Below are 19,095 nucleotides of genomic sequence, written 5' to 3' on the forward strand. Positions count from 1 at the left end.
TCATAGATTAGCACTTAATAACTTTCACGACCACTGGCTTCTAGGATTATACCTGCAAGTCATTTGAAAGCAAAGCCTTTAGGAAGAATAACAATTTCTGTGCCTTATTTTTTTTTACTAGTTGATTCCGGGAGTGAATTCCCAGAAGAAGCAAATGTGTTTTGACTGGGGTCCAGGGGAGATGCTGGTGTGTGAAACCTCTTTCAACAAAAAAGGTAGGTTTTTTTTTTTTGTTTTCTTTTAGATTATCTATCTTGGCACATTTTTTTTTTCTTTATTCTCTCAGATTTGACTAGCTGAAATATGAAACGGTTGAACTTATTTTGTACCATGTTCATTTTTGAAACTATTTAGCTATTTAAGATTTTCATTGATTTATGAGATCTGGCAGGTGTTGAGTCCAGGAAAAAAAGTTAACAATGGTCTTCCAGTGTTAAAGAAAGGTTTTCTGTATATTTAAAAACGTGAAGCTCTTTTTCCTTTTTGTCCAGAGTAACTAATTCTCTTTGTAGTAGTCCCCTCATTGAGAATTTTTGCAAATGTCATAGCCCTTACCTTTATGTTATCATTGTGAACTTGATTGAATTTCGTAGGCTATTAATACATAGCACAAATGAGCTGGAGAGCAAAATGATTTGTCCTTGGCTTTGTTCTCTAAGCTCCATTAGGTATCGGACATGGATCTTACCTTTCCAATACAGATTCCCTCTAGTAGCAAGGTAAAACTGAAATCTTGCTATTTGATTTTCCTTTCTCCTTTTCAAGAGAGAAATCTCAGAAAATGCTGAAGAGATTTTCTTGCAATATTTGCAACATTCTTTATCCAAATGTGGAGGTTTTCCTCTTACAAGGAGCAGATTGAGCTAATGAAGGTCATATAATTTTGGCAAATTACATGGTATGAAGTTCATGTAATTTTTAAGCAATGTAGTTTTTCTTGATTTTATAGTTAAAAATTATCCCTAACGTGGACTTCCCTGGTGGTCCAGTGGTTAAGAATCTGCCTTCCAATGCAGGGGACACGGGTCCAATCCTGGTCAGGGGACTAAGATCCCACATGCTGCGGGGCAACTAAGCCTTTGTGCTCTAGAGCCCACGCACCACAACTAGAGAGCCCGCACACTGCAACTACTGAGCCCGCACTCTAGAGCCCGTGCCGCAACTAAGCTGCAACTAAGACCCAACACAGCCAAATAAGTAAATAAATAAATAAACAAATAAATAAAAAATTATCCCTAATGTTGTTAAATATTTATGGGATATGTTGGTATTGAAGATCTCAGGTCTGGCAGAGCTGTAGAAGTTGCTCAGAAGAGAAACTTCTGTGACTAGGTCTGGATGGCCTCTTTTCCTACTTAATAGGAAAGCTTATCAACATTTCTGGCTTGTCCTCGATTGTTGGAAACTCAAGGTTTTCTTTCTTTTTTTGTTTATATCTATTGAAATCACTTTCAAGACAAGCCATTGAACATTATCACAACTTATTTGAGAAGCTGTTATATAAGAAATTTCCACAAGTTGGTGCTTAATAATTTATCATTATAGAGCCTTTTCATCACTGTTGCAAAATAGTTTAGTCAGTTCTTGATTCTTTGTTTTAGGAGTAGTGGCAGTAAAAAAGTAATGTAAAAATAATATTTACTTTGATGTTTGTAAAACTTCAGCTATAGGTTTATCTTATTTACTGAATTTTACATAGACTAATACTGTGAGTTTACTTTTTTTTTTCTAGTATATTCCAGTTGGTGGAGGTGAAAGGTCATTACAAAATATGCTAGTGAATTGAGGAGTAAAGTCTGAGAGTAAACATTTGTGTTTAAAAATTCATGTGTGGGGACTTCCCTGGCGGTCCAGTGGTTAGGACTCCATGCTCCCACTGCAGGGGGTACAGGTTCGAGCCCTGGTCGGGGAACTAAGACCCCATATGCCGCGTGGCACGGCCAAAAAAAAAAGTAAAAATTCACGTGTGGATAAATGATAATTCATATCATTTTTAATAAATGAAATCAGTAGCAAAGAAGCTGAAGCTTTTGTAATTAGATACTCAAAGTTTTTAGAGTGGGTTCTTTTATGAGGATGATGGTAATAGGTGTTAAATTTTTCTTCTGTTTTGTTTCAGAAAAATCAGACATGGCGCCAGGTTGCCCCTTTATCCATATAATCCGAAAGAATGAGGATGTTTACTCTCAAATCCTGAGAAAACTCTTCAATGAATCCCATGGGATCTTTGTGGGCCTCCAGAGAATTGAAGAAGAGTTGACTGGAAAATCCAGAAAAACTCAGTAAGTAGGCTGCTGGTAGGTGCTGCAGCCCACAGCTGAATTGTGGGAAACCGAATGAAATGCATCCTTATCCTTTTGCATGACGGATGGCTCTCCTGGAGAAATAACGGGCCCCTGGTTCTAGTTTGTGTTCTCTTTACTGCGCAGTGTAAGTGGTCATGGATGGAAATGTCTTACAGAGGATGTGCAAATGGCTGCTGATTGACTTACTGGCTGCTTCTTTGTTTCTATTCCTACTTCACTTACCCTCCAAAGAATAAAATTTAAGCCAAATAAGCACCTGAGAGTCATTGAATGAGGTTCCACTCTTGGGAGTTTTGTTTTGTCTTTAAAGAATTATTTTTAAAGCATTTTTTTTGTGAAGAGACCAGAAAACTTGTATTATTTATAGACTAGAATTGTTTGGAGTGTGGTTCATGAGTGAACTGCATCAGTGTCAGGTACTTGTTCAGGCCCCACCTCATATCACCAAAATTTCTAGGGGTGTATCCTAAAATCTCTAAGTGAGTCTTAAGTACAGTAGATTTTGAGAACCCCTGTGTTAGGTTTTTTTTAGAGTCCATTCATACGGTTAGGGAATGGACAATGTTGGTATCTGTATTGAAAAAACAAAAACAAAAACAGTTTTTTCCCTCCTGTGTTTTACTCACAACACTTCTGACACCAGACGTCTGGGAGTTTTTCCCCACTAAGCAATTCTCTGAAACAAGCTGGGTATCCTACAATTCAACTCAATTCTAACACTGTCTACTTGGAGATAACATCAGATCCCATAAATTAAGGGCTCAGTCCCACAAAACTGTCCCCCATTCAGATGCCAATCACAAATAGTGGGTCCCCAGGTTACCCACAGCTTCTGTCCAACTTGGCTATAAATCAGAGGTTCCCATGACCACCTCAGGTTTGATTAATTCGCTAGAGCAGCTCACAGAACTCAAGGAAACACATTTACCAGTTCTTTAAAAGATACGAGAAAGGACACAGAAAAACAGCCAGATGATGTACGTGGGGCATGGTCTGGAAGGGTCCCAAGCGCAGGAACCTCTGTCTCTCTCGAGCTGGGTTGTGTCACCATCCTGGTACATGGATGTGTTAACCTACCTGGAAGCTCTCCAAACCCCACGCTATTGAGATTTTATGGAATCTTCCTCATGTAGGCATGATCAATTATTATCTCCATTTCCAGCCCTCTCCCCTCTCTAGAGAAGTCAGGGACAGGGCTGAAAATTTCAAGTTTCTAATTATGACTTGGTCTTTCTTGTGACCAGCCCTCATCCAGGAGCCACCCAGAGTTGGAACAAAAGATGCTTCTAGCACTCTTATCACTTAGGAATTTTCAAAGATTTTAGGAGCTGTGGGTCAGGGACTGGGGATGAAGACCAGTTTTAATTTTTTTTTTTTTACTTTTTGGCTGCACTGCGCAGCATGGGGGATCTTAGTTCCCCGACCAGGGATCGAACCCTCACCCCCTGCAGGAAGTCCTGAAGACCAGTTTTATATGTCTTATTATTAACCACAGTGTCACAGTATTTTACTTCCTTGATAAGCATTTTACAAATGAATCACCCTGGAGGATACCCTGGTCAGCGTGTGTGTGTGTGTGTGTGTGTGTGTGTGTGTGTGTGTGTGTGTGTGTGTGTGTCTATGTATGTGTCTGTGTATGAGAGATGACTGGTGACAAGAGGCTCTGATACAGAATATTGATAACTCAGAGAAATCTATTATGACTCCAAGGAAAAAACATGTCAAAAGTCCTGTAATTCCTGGAAGGCAGGGACTCCGTCTTATTTATGTGGGCCCTCTGTTCCCAGATCTCCTTGTGCATCTATACAGTAAGTGCTCTAAAATGTTTGCTGAATTAATAAATTAGTGAATATCCTACTAATGGTGGGATGGTAGCTCCTGTTTTGTGCATGGGGGTCAGCATATTACCTTGTTTTTGGCTGGGTGAGTTATTTATTTGGGCCTGAATCTTGACTGTGAAAGGGGGTAAGGAGTAGTGAGGATTAGGTGAGACAGTGTGTGCAAGTTGCTTCACCTCCTGCTGGCCCCATTGTAGCTTCTGTTCATCTTTAAATGGAGCCAGAAAAAAAATAAATAAGAATGAAAATAAATGGAGCCAGTAGGTGGCCTTTAGGTCTCTTCTTTTAGAACTAATGTTTCTTGCTAAGGATCTGCATATTGGTAACTAATAGCCAGTTGCTTTCTGTTTGTTTTATTCTGCTATTTCCTTTGTGTGTGCGTGTGTGTTTAGAGCATGATTTAGGCTTTTTTTTACAATTTTATTTATTTATTATTTATTTTTGGCTGCTTTGGGTCTTTGTTGTTGCGCGCGGAGTTTCTCTAGTTGCGGCGAGTGGGGGCTACTCTTCATTGTGTTGCGAGGGCTTCTCATTGCGGTGGCTTCTCTTGTTGCGGAGCATGGGCTCTAGGTGCGTGGGCTTCAGTAGTTGTGGTGTGTGGGCTCAGTAGTTGTGGCTCGCGGGCTCCAGAGTGCAGGCTCAGTAGTTGTGGCACGCAGGCTTAGGAGCTCCGCAGCATGTGGGATCTTCCTGGACCAGGGCTCGAACCCGTGTCCCCTGCATTGGCAGGCGGATTCTTAACCACTGTGCCACCAGGGAAGCCCCATGATTTAGGCTTCTTTTGCATCATTTCCAAAACAAACACCCAGACTGATAGACCTGTGAGGTCTCTCCTATCTCAAACAGCCTATGGTGATGATGGAAAGATGACCTTGTTGCCACCTGCTTAGTTGTAGAATCTGTCTACCAAATTTTTTTTTAATTAATTTTTATTGGAGTATAGTTGCTTTACAATCTGCTATTTCCTTTTTGAAGAACTCTATTTTGAACTAATTTTAAACTTACAGAAAAGGTACAAAAATAATAGATTTCTGTACATCCCTTACCAAGCTTCTCTAATGTTAATATCTTACATAACCACATTACTGGTATTTAAACCAGGAAACTTAAACATTGATGCAGTCTGGGGCTTCCCTGGTGGCGCAGTGGTTAAGAATCTGCCTGCCAATGCAAGGGACACGGGTTCAAGCCCTGGCCCGGGAGGATCCCACATGCCACGGAGCAACTAGGCCCGTAAGCCACAACTACTGAGCCTGAGCTCTAGAGCCCACAAGCCACAACTACTGAGCCCACGTGCCACAACTACTGAAGCCCGCGCGCCTAGAGCCCGTGCTCCGCAAAAAGAGAAGCCCCGACAGTGAGAAGCCCCCGCACCGCAACAAAGAGTAGCCCCCGCTCGCCACAACTAGAGAAAGCCCGCGCACAGCGATGAAGACCCAACACAGCCAAAAATAAAATTAATTAATTAATTAATTTTAAAAAATTGATGCAGTATGATTAACTGAAGACCTTATTTGAATTTCACTAATTTTTTCACTAATGTCCTTTTTTCTCTTCTGCAGCCAAATGAGATTGCATTTAGTTTTTTTCTCCCTCATCTCCTTCATGACCTTGACACTTTTGAAAAATATTGACCAGTTGTCTTAGAGACCGTCCCTCAAAACTGTCCTGGGTTTGTCTGGTGTATTCTCATGATTGGACAGAGGTTATGCATTTTTAGCAAGAATACCACAGAAGTGGTGTGATATGTCCTTCTCAGTACATCATATCACGAGGTTCATGATGCTGATGTCTTCTTATGTTATTGTTGACCTTGATTGCTTGGTTAATGTGGTTTCTGCTGGGTTTCTGTACTGTAAAATTACCATCTTTCCCTGTGTGACTAATAAGTATTTGGGGGAGAAACCTTGAGACTATGCAAATCCTATTTCTCTTCAAATTTCAGCCACTAATTTTAGGGTCCATCAGTGGGTCTCATTTGCAACAATTAATATCAGCGTGCACTCAAGGATATTTATTTTAGTCGGTGGGTTATGTGGTGTTTTACTTATTTTGTCGCTCAAGTTGTTTCAGCTTTGGTCATTAGGAGCTCCTTCAAGTTGGCTCCTGTCTTTCAGCAACTTCTTATCTTTTTTTTTTTATACTTTCTATCTTCACAAGATGTTCCTTACTTTCTATCACCACAAACTGTTCCAGGTTCGTCTTGTATGTCATTTCATTGTTTGTAGGTTGGTTCGAGTGAGTAAAAACTACCGATCAGTCATAAGAGCATGCCTGGAGGAAATGCACCAGCTTGCAAGTAAGGACTTTGTTTGTATGTGATAATAGTTGAAGAATTTATCTGGCTGTAAATACGACAAGTTAAAATCTGATTGACATTCCAATTCAAAACTCTTACTTTCCCGTCTTAAATAATCCTTAATTTTTTGGCAATTGTCTTGAGTATGTTTTTCAAATTAGAACATACTATGTTGACAGATATGAGGCTGAAGGGCCAAATTAAAGATCTTCGATAATCACATTCCCAGTTCTTTGACCTTGGTGATTTAAAGTCATCATAACCGTGAGAGCCATGTGACTCCTAGATGCTGGGTAGAGTCTTATATAACATGGTGGTGTCTACATTTGCTGTATTGTAGTTGAAAGAGCCACTTGTAATTTGAAGGCCTTGGTTTGAGATCATTCATCTACAACAGAGCTATGAAGCATTTTTTAAAAAATCTATAGTGAAAATGGATGGTCTTAGAAGGCACAAGCCACAGTACTTATATGTGAAGCTATAACAGTAAGACTAAAGTTTCATTGCTCACTTAAAATGTCTTGTGTTTTGTTAGTTGCTGGTAAAGATCCAGCCATTGGCCGCCAGTTTAGCATCCAGGTAAGGGAGTTTTGTTGTACTGGTACCTCCTTTATGTCCAGCTGCATCCTCAGCACCCACCGGCAGTGGCATTGCAATCACTGGTGTTGCAGAAGTCTCTCTTTCCAGGTAGATAGGCAACTCCTTGGGGTGGTAAGAATCATCTTGAACTTCCCGGTGCCCCCTTCAAGGCCTTGCACATTGGAACACAAGGATGTGCTTGATAAATACTTGTATTAGTTTTCAACTCTTGTGGGAAATATAAATCCTAATCACATTGTGTCACCTGAGGTAGTGAGCTAAGCTTTTGGAATCACTGGATAGTCTCATAAACTGTACTCAGCTAATGAACCCAGCATTTTTAAGCTGCCGGTTGTTTAACTTTAGATGGAAGATGACTTAAAGAATTCTCTTTCTTTGGTTAGAATTTTGATATTGTTCAAACTCAGTAGTGAATAGGGACTGGTGCATTATCTCTGTCATCAAAACATTTATTTTTCCTTATGATTAAGGTATTTTGTGATTTTGCACAGAAGAATGGTGGGGGAGGGAATACTGCATATTCCTAAGGGCAGGGTCCAGATCCGATTTATTTTGGTGTCTTATATTGGGTTTGTGTTTTTTTTTGTTTTTTGTTTTGGCCACGGCACGTGGGATCTTGGTTCCCAGACCTGCGCCCCCTGCGTTGGAAGTGCGCAGTCTTAACCACTGGACCTCCAGGGAAGTCCCGGGTTTGCTTTTTAGTAGACTGTTTCCTAAGTGTCAGTCCCTTGAATACCAGCTTCACAATTTTTGCTGTATCTGTATATTGTAATATTATTTAGTGAATATTTTTCTAAAAATGGTCTCTCCCTTTTCACTCAAAGCCTCTTCCTAAACCATAATATTCATCAAGATCATGGGTATAATGAGCTAGTTATATTTTTCTAATGCACGTTAAACTAAAACCACAACCATTAAAATAGAAAATATTAGTCTGTGTCCCACCCCCTAAAATTCTCTCACTGGCTGCCTTGTGGGAAACCCTGCCATAGGAATAGTCAGTAAATGTTGAGTTAATGAATGACCATGATGTGTTTCAAGCTCTCCTTTGTTTCTTTGCTTTAAGAAAAAACCTCAGGAACGTTTTCAGTCAAAACTTTGTCTCCATTTCTTCCTTAGGTCTCCAGTCTGTCAGCAATGGAGCTCATTTGGAACCTTTGTGAGATTCTTTTTATTGAAGTAGCCCCAGGTGAGCACAGAATCATCTTGTCACAACATCAAAGGTGTCCCCCTGCCCTTTTCTATGTTGTGATGAGTGTTTTGTTGCCTAGAATGCTCTTTTCATTGCTTTTCATCAACATAACCATCAGAAAGTATTACATGATACCCAAAGAAGCCTGCCGTTTTGTCAGATACTGCAAAAAGAATCAGACAATCTTCTGAAAATCTAAAATCTTAGGCAGGTGACCCCTGAAAAATACCAAGAAAACAGATATTAAACTAGTGTGCGAAAGGGGTGGTCGATATTTATATCATGGACTGGTCAAGCTTAAGAAAGTTTTAGGAGAAGCTAGGGGAGGGGCGTGGCACGGGTTCTTCCTTAGCCTCCGAAGGAACCAACCCTTCCAACACATTAGTCTCAGACTTTTAGCCTCCAGAAATGTGAGACAATACATTTCTGTTGTTTAAAATTTAAAAAAGGAAAAAGGTTTTACGGATATGAAGAGGAATTAGGTGGTAGGCGGCAAAGTCACTTTGAGAATTCTTTCACTAGTGATTGGGGCAGGGGCAACCCTACAAGTTAATGGTCCACTCCGAATTATTCTGTTGATCTTGAATAAAATTGTGGTCAGTACGGTATCCTGGCTTGAGTGGGCTCTCTGTGGAGGTGCTACAGGCTTTTTTGTATTCTTTTAATTGTTTTTGTTTACTGTTATTCATAAATGTGTATTAATGGTCTCTGTGTAGTCATAGCTTTTTATTCATACTCCTGCTAAAGCACGGAGCAACTTGAAATTAAAATTAGTTGTTTATCTGCCCGCCTCCAGTAGATTTTGAGGGCTGTCGCTATGTTTTTATCATTGTTGCATACCTGGCATCTAGTCAGTACCAGTCCCTATATGGCCATGACTTACATAGCCAGTGAGTATTGCGTAGTTCTGAAGAATCTGGGGGGTGGTGGGGTGGTGAGGTCTGGGTCTCATGTCCGGCCCTTCCCAGGATTCAGTGAAAGGTGGAGCTGCATGGCCAGAGGAAGCATTCCATAAAAGTCTATTTGCTAGCTCAGCCCTTTATTCAGGACCACATGTGTGCTCACTTAAGAGGGATAAACCACTTCCTACATAGCTCGTGTGTCCTACATTCTCTGTACTTTGGGAAAGTGGAATTTACTGCTTTTGTATGTGACGAGAGTTTTTCCTTCCAGCTGGCCCTCTTCTCCTTCACCTCCTTGACTGGGTCCAACTGCACGTGTGTGAGGTGGACAGTTTGTCGGCAGATGTTCTGGGCAGTGAGAATCCAAGCAAACACGAGAGATTCTGGAACTTGGTAAGACCCTCGTGCAGGCCGGGCCTCCCTGCCTTCCACCTTATATTCTCTTTTCCCTGTGCTCACAGGCAGGCCTGAGGGTTTGCCTGCTGAGCCTGTGTGCACTTGGTTCTTTGAGTCTGCAGTTATGGAGACGTGCTTAGGTCTTTTCTCTTTCCTTACCTGCTCTGTGGGAAAGGTTTTTTTTTTTATTTTTTTAAGTAAGTTTATTTATTTAATTTATTTATTTTTGGCTGTGTTGGGTCTTTGTTGCTGTGCCGGGCTTTCTCTAGTTGTGGTGAGCGGGGGCTACTCTTCGTTGTGGTGCGCGGGCTTCTCATTGCGGTGGCTTCTCTTGTTGCGGAGCACGGACTCTAGACACGTGGGCTTAGTTGCTCCGTGGCATGTGGGATCTTCCCGGACCAGGGCTCGAACCCCTGTCCCCTGCATTGGCAGGTGGATTCTTAACCACTGAACCACCAGGGAAGCCCTGTGGGAGAGTTTTGAGCTAAGTTATCATGTAAGAAGAGTAATGCTTTGTAGACTTTGCAGTGAGAAGGGAATTTTGATTTCTTTGTGGATCTAAGGATTAGAAGACATGAAGATAATACAAAACCAACGGATAGGTGCTGGGGTAGGGGTTTGATATAAAGGAGCATGAAAGTTGTTTTGAGGTGATAGAAATGTTCTAAAACTGGATTGTGGTGATGGTGCACAACTTTGGGAACTCACTAAAATTCATCGAATTATACACTTAAACAGGTGAATGTTTATAATGTGTAAATTGTAACTCAGTAAAGCTATTAAAAACAAAGACCTTGGGACTTCCCTGGTGGCGCAGTGGCTAAGACTCCGCGCTCCCAATGCAAGGGGCCTGGGTTTGATCCCTGGTCAGGGAACTAGGTCCCACACGCATGCCACAACTAAAGATTCCGAATGCCACAAGTAAAGAGCCTGTATGCCACAAAGAAGATCCTGCGTGCTGCAGCTCAGACCTGGCACAGCCTAAATAAATAAATATTTAAAAAGCAAAAACAAAACAAAGACATTGATGATCCCAAAGTCACTTTGGATTATCACTTTGAAAGTCAGCCTGTGTGTATGTATTCTATTTCTGTGAGAGCAGTACTTTCCCAGTCACCTCTACTGACCTGTGACACAGTTGGGAGGAAGCAGGGAGGAGGTTGCTGGTTGACTTGAATAATGGAGACTTATAAAATCTGAAATTCAAGTAAGGAGTTGTCGCCTTCGAGGCTGTTCCTGGGCCTTTTGGTGCCAGGAGACCTATGCAGGTAAGGGGGAGAGACTTTGCTCAGAAATTATTGGGCCTAGATTTTGAGTCTCTGATTCATTCACTGAGTATTTATTGAGTGCTACTGTTTGCAGGCACTGCGGAAACAGCCATGACCAAAGAGGGCAATGATTCCTGCCCTTACGGAGCTTACATCCTGGGTGAGGAGACAGGAGATAAATACAGAAACAAGTCGAATATGTAGCATGTGTAAAAGTGAAGTGCTGTGGAGAGAAATAAAGCAAGGGAGGGGAATTGGGAGTGCTAGAGTAGGGGTGTCAAGGAAGGCCTCCCTTGTGGGGTGACATGTGAGCAGAGACCTGAAGGAGGCGAGGAGGGGTAAGGGCTTTAGCTTTTAGAGAGGCAGCATAGCTGAGTGGCAAGAACGTGGCTTGTGGTGCCAAACTGCCCGGGTTAGTGTCCCAGCTCTGCCTCTTACCAGCTGTGAGCTCTTGAATGAGCTACTTAACAGCCTTTAGTTCCCTCCTCTGTGCCATGGAGATAATAACAACACCTACCCCACATGGCTGCTATGATTAAATTCGTTGAAGGGCATATATGTATGAGCTAGTTGATGGACAAGGTTAGAGCTCCCATTTTACTCCTGAGTCAGATGGGGTGAGGGGGACATTGGAGAGTCAGGCGAAGGAGCGCTGTGATCTAACTTAGGTTTCCAAAGGGTCCTCTGGCTAAACTGCTGAGAACAGAGCAAAGGCAGAGCAGAGAGACCAGTTTGAAGGCTGAGGTCCTAAACCAGGCAGAGGTAGGTGGTGGCAACTTGGACAAGGGTAGGAGCTGAGCAGAGGAGATGGTGAGAAGTGATTTGATTCTGGATGCAGTTTAAAGATACAGTGATAGGATTTGCTAATGGATTGGATGTGTAAGAAATAGATGAATGTGGGTTGGTGAGTTGGAGGTGCCGGGGTGTTTACTTTTAGGCATGTTAAACAAGATGCCTAGGAGAGCCAAGTGGAGACACTGACTGGCAGTAGGATATACACGTCTGGAATTCAGAGAAGGAAGTCCCGGCTACAGAGAGGAATTGGGGACTTGTCAGCGTATATATCCTTGGCTTTTTTGAGCGTGGCTTATGGAAGAACTTTTACTGTGTATGTTTTACATATATACTTGTATGTATATAATATCGATTCTCATTATTCATGATAGTTATGGTCTATAAAGTTGCCTGGAGCCCTGAGCTCTCGATTACTGAACCATTGCTCTTTGTAGGGGAATTACAGGGTTCTTTCAAGCCTCTGGTCAGAACATTTTTTTTTTTTTTTTTTTTTTAAGTTGTCTGCCCAGCCAGTCTCGCCTCTTCCTGGCATGGTGCCCATAATCCCATCCTTGGGTGTTTTTTTTTTTTTAATAAATTTATTTATTTTATTTATTTATTTTTGTCTGCATTGGGTCTTCATTGCTGCACGCAGGCTTTCTCTAGCCATGGCGAGTGGGGGCTACTCTTCATTGCGGTGCGCATGCTTTCTCATTGTGGTGGTGGCTTCTCTTGCTGCGAAGCACAGGCCCTAGAGCATGTGGGCTTCAGTAGTTGTGGCTTGCGGGCTCAGTAGTTGTGGCTCCATGGGCTCTAGAGTGCAGGCTCAGTAGTTGTGGCGCACGGGCTTAGTTGCTCTGCGGCATGTGGGATCTTCCCAGACCAGGGCTCGAACCCGTGTCCCCTGCACTGGCAGGTGGATTCTTAACCACTGCGCCACCAGGGAAGTCCCTGGTCACAACATTTTTGTCCGCTGATCAATTTATAATCTTGTGTATGTTTGTGTTTCAAGACACCTTATTTAATATGTATTATTGATTCATTAAAATTGAACTCATGGCCAGCAGCACTATAATCCTTGCCTGAACGAACACGTATATCTAACACGTATGTTCTCTTACCTTATCTAACACATACATTCTCTGTATGGCATGTCATAGCCTTCTTTGCAGTTAGGAATCGGGCAGCACTTCAGCACAATGCTTGGGGGCCCAACAAGAAGCACAAAAATGCAAAAAATGTGGCACTAAATAGATCGCCAGAAAGACACTAGTTTAGTGTGAGAGCTGATACCAGAATGCAGAGTGCCACCTTGTTCAGTCTCAGCTGGGAATGTGCACATCAGGTGACTCAAATTTTTTGCCCCTCTGCACATGTCCACAGATGATGGTGAAAGCACCTCGGATATTGACTTTGGGGTTACAAATAAGTTTTAGCAGGTAGGCATATTCACAAATATGGAATCTGAATAGAAAGGATCAACTGTATTTATACTGAGTGTTTGTATATATACATGTATATGTATTTGAACTGAAACGTTTATGAACCAATACTTTATTTGATGCACTCTGGTATATTTTATTTTCTATTTTATTTATTTTTTAAAAGTTGGTCATAACCTGCAATGGGTTACAACGTGCAGTTTGAAAAGCATGGTATAGGTTAAAACTGGGAGATTGGATGAATTGGATTACCTCTGGAGGGAAGGAACCATCACGTTTCTCCAAGGCTAGGAAGCCAGTGTGGGCTGAGGGGAGTGGCTTCTGAGCCTCCCGTGAATGCTTGTGTTCTTGGGCGTCCTCCCAGGTGACCGTCTTGGTGCTGCAGGGCCGGCTGGATGAGGCCCGACAGATGCTCTCCAAGGAGGCCGACTGCAGCCCCACCTCTGCAGGCATGTGCCGAATCCTTGGGGACCTGATGAGGACCATGCCTGTTCTCAGCGTATGTGCGAGCAGCCCTGCTCTTCTGGGTCATGGAGGTGGGCTCGTTCAATGAGTGTAAGGGGTTTGTGTGGTGATGGCATCTCTCTGCGTCTCTTCCCGTAGCCTGGTAACACTCAGACACTAACGGAGCTGGAGCTGAAGTGGCAGCACTGGCACGAGGAATGTGAGCGGCACCTCCAGGACGGCACGTTCGCCTCCAGTCCTCACCTCGAGTCTCTCTGCAAGGTCTGTGGGAAGCAAGTCCAGGCCAGGGTCTTCCCTGGCTTCCCCCGGGGGCTCTGGCATCCAGTGCAGCAACGACAGGTCCTCCTGAGACAGGGCTGTTTATTGGCTCTGAGGGAAGGCGAGAGCTTTCAAACCAGATGCTCCGGTCGAGGTCAGGATCATGATCGGGAAGTCACCCCCAGACCTAAGGGAGAGCACCTCTCTCGTCAGGTCATGCTGGGAGATGAAGCTGCCCTGCTGGAGCAGAAGGGGCTTCTGAGTACCTGGTATCACTTCCTCGTGACCCGGCTCCTGTACTCTCACCCCACGGTAAAACCCACGGATCTGCACTTCTATGCCCAGGTGAGTCTGAGCGCCTTGGGGTGGGGGTGGGGAGTAGGGATCCTGGGGGCTCTGCTCCCTGCTGGTCATTTTCACCGTGTGGCTTCATTGAGTTGAACCTCCCTGAAGAACAGGCAAGAGCTTTCCTTTGGCCCTTTTTGAAGGACCCCATCACTCTTCTCCAGTGTTCCCTATACAGCAGCTCTGCCTGCCCCCTTGAGTCTCTGCTTCCGTCTGGAGATTGAATGGGTCACTACCTTTCCACAGTCCAGCCTTGACCTGTTTCTGGGAGGTGAGAGCAGCCCAGAACCCCTGGACAACATTTTGATGGCAGCCTTCGAGTTTGACATCCACCAAGTGATCAAGGAGTGCAGGTAGGACCTGCTGCACCATGACCATTCTAACCATCTTAGGTGTGCAGTTCAGTTAAGTACATTCACAGTGTTGTTCAGCCATCACTGCCATCCTTTTCTAGGACGTCCTGTTCCTTCTTGCTGGTGTCTTAACCTTCTTGCCACAGACCTGCTTCCCCTCCACAGCCACATTAGGTAGACAGTGGCTTCTCTCTGGACAAGCCTGGGGGCCTTCCTGAGGCTGGAGGGCTACTGTGTCTATACAGTTTGCATTTCGGGGATGTTTACTTAAAATAACATTGCAGGACATTACTTTGATATTTAAAATCCAGAAACAGCCAGCAAACTTATTTCTTGGAACCTGATGGACATGCAGCCACCTTAAGGGACTTCTCAACAGTCTCACTCTCTGGTGAGCCAAGAGCCACCACACCATTAGGCTCCCGGCTGGGTCTGTTCAGAGCAGGGATTCTGTATCAGCCCTCTCCCCAGACCTCTCCCCGAACCTTCAGCAAGGCAGGAAAGGGAATGTGAAACTGAATCCAAGGTAAAGCTTTCCAGAAATTCCCATGTGCTGTAAGTCAGAAAGAATTTACCCTCTCTTCTTGTACAGCCTGGAAAAGTAGGTGTTGCACCAAAGACTTGGAGAAGGGAGAAGGTTGGGAACTGGAGCAGATGGCCTTGCTCGAGTATCAAATTCACTGACTTTGACTGGATCTTTGTTAGTAGATCTGGGCAGTGGGAAGGTCTTACCCCCTACCTTACTCTTCCTGTTTGGCTGAAAGCAAGCCAGGGCTTCAAGAAAATGGTGTTAGATTTGGAGAAAGGAAAAGGGGTTTTGTGTCAGTATTCTTTGCACAAACCTGTAAAATAGGGACTTTAGTGGAGCTGGAAGATGACTTACAGAATTCAGCTGATGGTGGCTGGGGGCCAGCGTGGCATCTGCATGGAGGGTTAGTGAGAATAACTTCCAGAGGCGCTCGCACATCGTTATTTGGCTTCGTCAGGGACTCTGCCTATAATTCGAGGTAACAGGCATTCCTGAATATGTTGTCTAAACAGCAGTGGGTTATTTCTTCCAGGGCTTCCTTCATAAGCCACATGTGGATTTTTAAGATCAAAACAGATTTGAACAGAGCAAGGAGGAAGGACAATAAAAAGGGAAAGCACCTTGTTCTTTTCAGTGGCAGTAGAAGGAAAAGATAAGGACATGCCAACAAAGAGGAGTGGCTTTTATGAACACCACAGAAAACAGCATCACTCTGATGCCAGTTGAGGAAGGGTAAGGCTTGCAGCCCCTCAGTCTGGGTGTCTCTTGCTCCGGCAAGCAGGAAAGGATCTGAGGTAGTTCTGTTAGCTGTGAATCTAGGAGTTTGGGTTTTTCTGATCAGGAAGCTACTTCCTACCCTATTCTGAAAGAGGCACTGAAAAGCAAGTCCCGGGACCTCATCCACGAATTGGAAGAAGGGCTGAAGTACCTTCAGAGAGAGTAGCACAGTTTTAGACACAACGCCCTCCTGGATGGGGAAGGATTGGATCTGGGGTCTCGTGAACACCTGCTTTCTCCAGTGTTGTACCAGTCAGGCCCAAGCTCGGTTCCCAGGGAAGAGGGGTGTGTCTGTCTGGGGTTGGGCCAGTGGGCTGGTGGTATAGGAGAGCCTTGCTGCTTTGGGTGTGATGTCAGCTGGATTCATGACTACCCTGTGAAAGGGGAATGAGGGGAATCCTTACTCAAGGCGCTAGAAGGGAGCTTTCTATAGGGGCACCTGATTACCCCCATGTCAACTATGCCAGGCCCTAAGGGGCAGAGAGGGATCCAGAAGCAGAGCATAGAGGCCCTTGGAGGCCACCGTTGATCAGCCCCTGCTGAAGGGCCACGTGTTTGCCTGTTATCCCTGCAGCTGAAGGGCCACGTGTTTGCCTGTTATCCCCACAGCTGAAGGGCTCGTCTCTTCCCCTCTGGCGTGCAGCCGCTACTTCTTGCTGTCTAGCAAAAGGAAAACAGGAGCTGCTACGCACTCCACAGGGAGCTGGGCAAGGTGGCATCTTCCTGGCGCTCTTAAAGTCCTCCAGAAGTATCGAACTAAAAGGAGATAGGTCTGCCTTCAAAAACTAAGAAGAGGGGCTTCCCTGGTGGCGCAGTGGTTGAAAATCTGCCTCCCAATGCAGGGGACACGGGTTCGAGCCCTGGTCTGGGAAGATCCCACATGCCGCGGAGCGACTAGGCCCGTGAGCCACAATTACTGAGCCTGCGTGTCTGGAGCCTGTGCTCTGCAGTAAGAGAGGCCGCGATAGTGAGAGGCCCGCGCACCGCGATGAAGAGTGGCCCCCACTTGCCGCAAGAGAAAGCCCTCGCACAGAAACGAAGACCCAACACAGCCATAAATAAATAAATTAATTAATTAATTTAAAAAAAAAAAAAAAAAAAAACTAAGAAGAGGTCCAGTTTAATGTTTGCCTAATCTAGAATCTTCTTGTCAGACCTTTGGCCCAGCCCGTTACCTTGGCTTCAGGGTAGATCGGTGTGTACAGACCCTCCTGCTCTATTCACAGAAGAAGGTCCACAGCCACCAGATCTTGGCTGGTCAGAGGCAGTGGTTGCTGCAGAGCCACCAGAAAAGCAGGACATGGGGTTGGCATGAGGGGGTGACAGCAGCCCCAGTGCAGGGCACACAGTCCATTGGAGGGTTACAGTTGTTAACCCAGGGTAGGGCCTTCACCATAGGCCTTCGCGGGTCTTCCCGGCCCCAGAGTTCTCCCTTTTCCAGCAGAGGCCACCCCAGCGCAGCTAATTAAGTCTTCCCTGGACATCTTTGAACAGTGGGCTTGTTCACTTGTTCCATTTAGAGCCTGCATTCGGAATTCTCCATTTTATATGTGTGTGAACATCCAAAACCTGTGTTGTTCAGACTTGCACAAGACCCTAGTGTCCGTTTTCATTTAGCACTTCTTCCAGTCTCGGTCACTCAAGCCTTTTCATTAGTTCTTGGCCTCAGTGGTCGCTGCCCTGCAGCCCTGAGGCTGGTGTGCCCTCTGGGAAGACACCCGAGGGCTGTGCAGACTGGCGTGTGTCGTGGCTGCCTTAGCTCCGGGGTCTTCCACGGCCCCCTTGCTGGCTGTATTGCTGTAACCATCAGCTAGAAGTCTAGGTAACAGCAGCTGTTTTGGGAGGCTGAGATATTGTTTCCCCCTCACCCAGCCTACTCCCCCACCTCTTTCTTTTTAAGTGCAAGTCGTTCCGCATTTATCAGACATCTGTTATGTGCCTCACACTGTACCAAGCTTTGAGATTACAGCAGTTTTTCTTGTATGGAGTTTACAGTCTAGACCAGATGTTGTGGGATCCCTTAAAAGAGGACCCTATATCAGATTGGAAGTCAGGAAAAGCTCCTTAAGGAGGCTACACTTAGGTTGATTCCTGAAAAGTTTAGCGAAGAACACTAGAAAAGGTCATTTTAGGCAGAGAGAAAGCATGGGAGAAGGCACAGGCAGGGAAGAAATATGGTCTGTTACCTGCTTAAGGAACTGCAAACATCTCTATAGAACCAAAAGACTAAATGAGAGGTGGCTTGAATTGGTGACAGAGGTAGGAAAGAAATCGGATTATCAAGGACCAAATAAACTATTCCCCATAGTTTTGACTTTATGAAAATGGGGAGCCACTGAGGATTTTCAGCAGGACAGTGCCATGAAATTTGTATTTGAGAAAGAGCAGTCTGATGAGCGTGAGGACAGCAAGGCTGGTGACTGGGAGACCAGTCCTAAGGCCAGTACAGTCACCTGTGTACAAAGTGGTAATAATTACAGGGATGGTGATAATAATAGTTCACATTTATTAGCTTTTATAGAGTATTTCATTTTATCATGCAACAAACCTTAGGTGCTATTATTTCATGCCTATCTTACAAACAAGGAATGTGAGGCCTAATAAAGTCACCCTGCCAGCTAGCTAACAAGGGGCTCTGTGGGTATTTGGACCCAAAGTCCTTCACCAAAGTCCATACTGTTTACTGAGTTCTTAAGCACTAACCAGTCTATTGGTAAGTCCTGTTAGCTCAACTTGAAAACATATCTTGGGGCTCCTCTGGTGGCACAGTGGTTAAGAATCCGCCTGCCAATGCAGGGGACTTGCGGTTCAAGCCCTGGTCTGGAAAGATCCCACGTACCGCAGAGCAACTAAGCCCGTGCGCCACAACTGCTGGGCCTGCGCTCTAGAGCCTGTGAGCCACAACTACCGAGCCCACGTGCCACAACTACTGAAGCCCCCGCACCTAGAGTCCGTGCTCCGTGACAAGAGAAGCCACTGCAGTGAGAAGCTGGCACCACAACAAAGAGTAGCCCCTGCTCGCGGCAACTAGAGAAAGCCCACACGCAGCAACGAACACCCAACGCAGCCAAAAATAAATAAATAAATAAATAAGTAAGTAAATAAATTTATAAAAAAAAAAACCAAACAACATATCTCACAACCAGCTACTTCTCGCTCCCTCCCCAGCCACTGGCATGGCCCAGCCCCATCACTGTTACCCTAAACTGTTTTTTTTAAAAAATAAATTTATTTATTTATTTTTGGCTGCGTTGGGTCTTCGTTGCTGTGCGCGGGCTTCCTCTAGATGTGGCGAGCGGGGGCTACTCTTGGTTGTGGTGCAGTGGCTTCTCTCGTCGTGGAGCACGGGCT

General features: G+C 44.5%; 1 protein-coding gene across 4 annotated transcripts in view; it reads left to right on the forward strand.

Moving 5' to 3' along the window:
• NUP85 (nucleoporin 85) overlaps positions 1 to 19,095 on the forward strand; it is a 29,032-nt gene that overhangs the window by 2,423 nt on the left and 7,514 nt on the right. Inside the window, exons 2-11 of one of the 4 annotated variants that reach the window (XM_059908240.1) lie at positions 122 to 215; positions 2,120 to 2,282; positions 6,373 to 6,443; positions 6,979 to 7,130; positions 8,163 to 8,232; positions 9,409 to 9,530; positions 13,382 to 13,516; positions 13,621 to 13,743; positions 13,954 to 14,085; positions 14,332 to 14,438. In XM_059908240.1, coding sequence (XP_059764223.1) covers positions 122 to 215; positions 2,120 to 2,282; positions 6,373 to 6,443; positions 6,979 to 7,130; positions 8,163 to 8,232; positions 9,409 to 9,530; positions 13,382 to 13,516; positions 13,621 to 13,743; positions 13,954 to 14,085; positions 14,332 to 14,438 — 1,169 coding nt within the window. The remainder of the gene's footprint in view (positions 1 to 121; positions 216 to 2,119; positions 2,283 to 6,372; positions 6,444 to 6,978; positions 7,131 to 8,162; positions 8,233 to 9,408; positions 9,531 to 13,381; positions 13,517 to 13,620; positions 13,744 to 13,953; positions 14,086 to 14,331; positions 14,439 to 19,095) is intronic. The other 3 variants (XM_059908241.1, XM_059908242.1, XM_059908243.1) reach the window with 3 other exon arrangements.

This window comes from Balaenoptera ricei, chromosome 20 (assembly GCF_028023285.1).
Source record: "Balaenoptera ricei isolate mBalRic1 chromosome 20, mBalRic1.hap2, whole genome shotgun sequence".
NCBI lineage: Eukaryota > Metazoa > Chordata > Mammalia > Artiodactyla > Balaenopteridae > Balaenoptera > Balaenoptera ricei.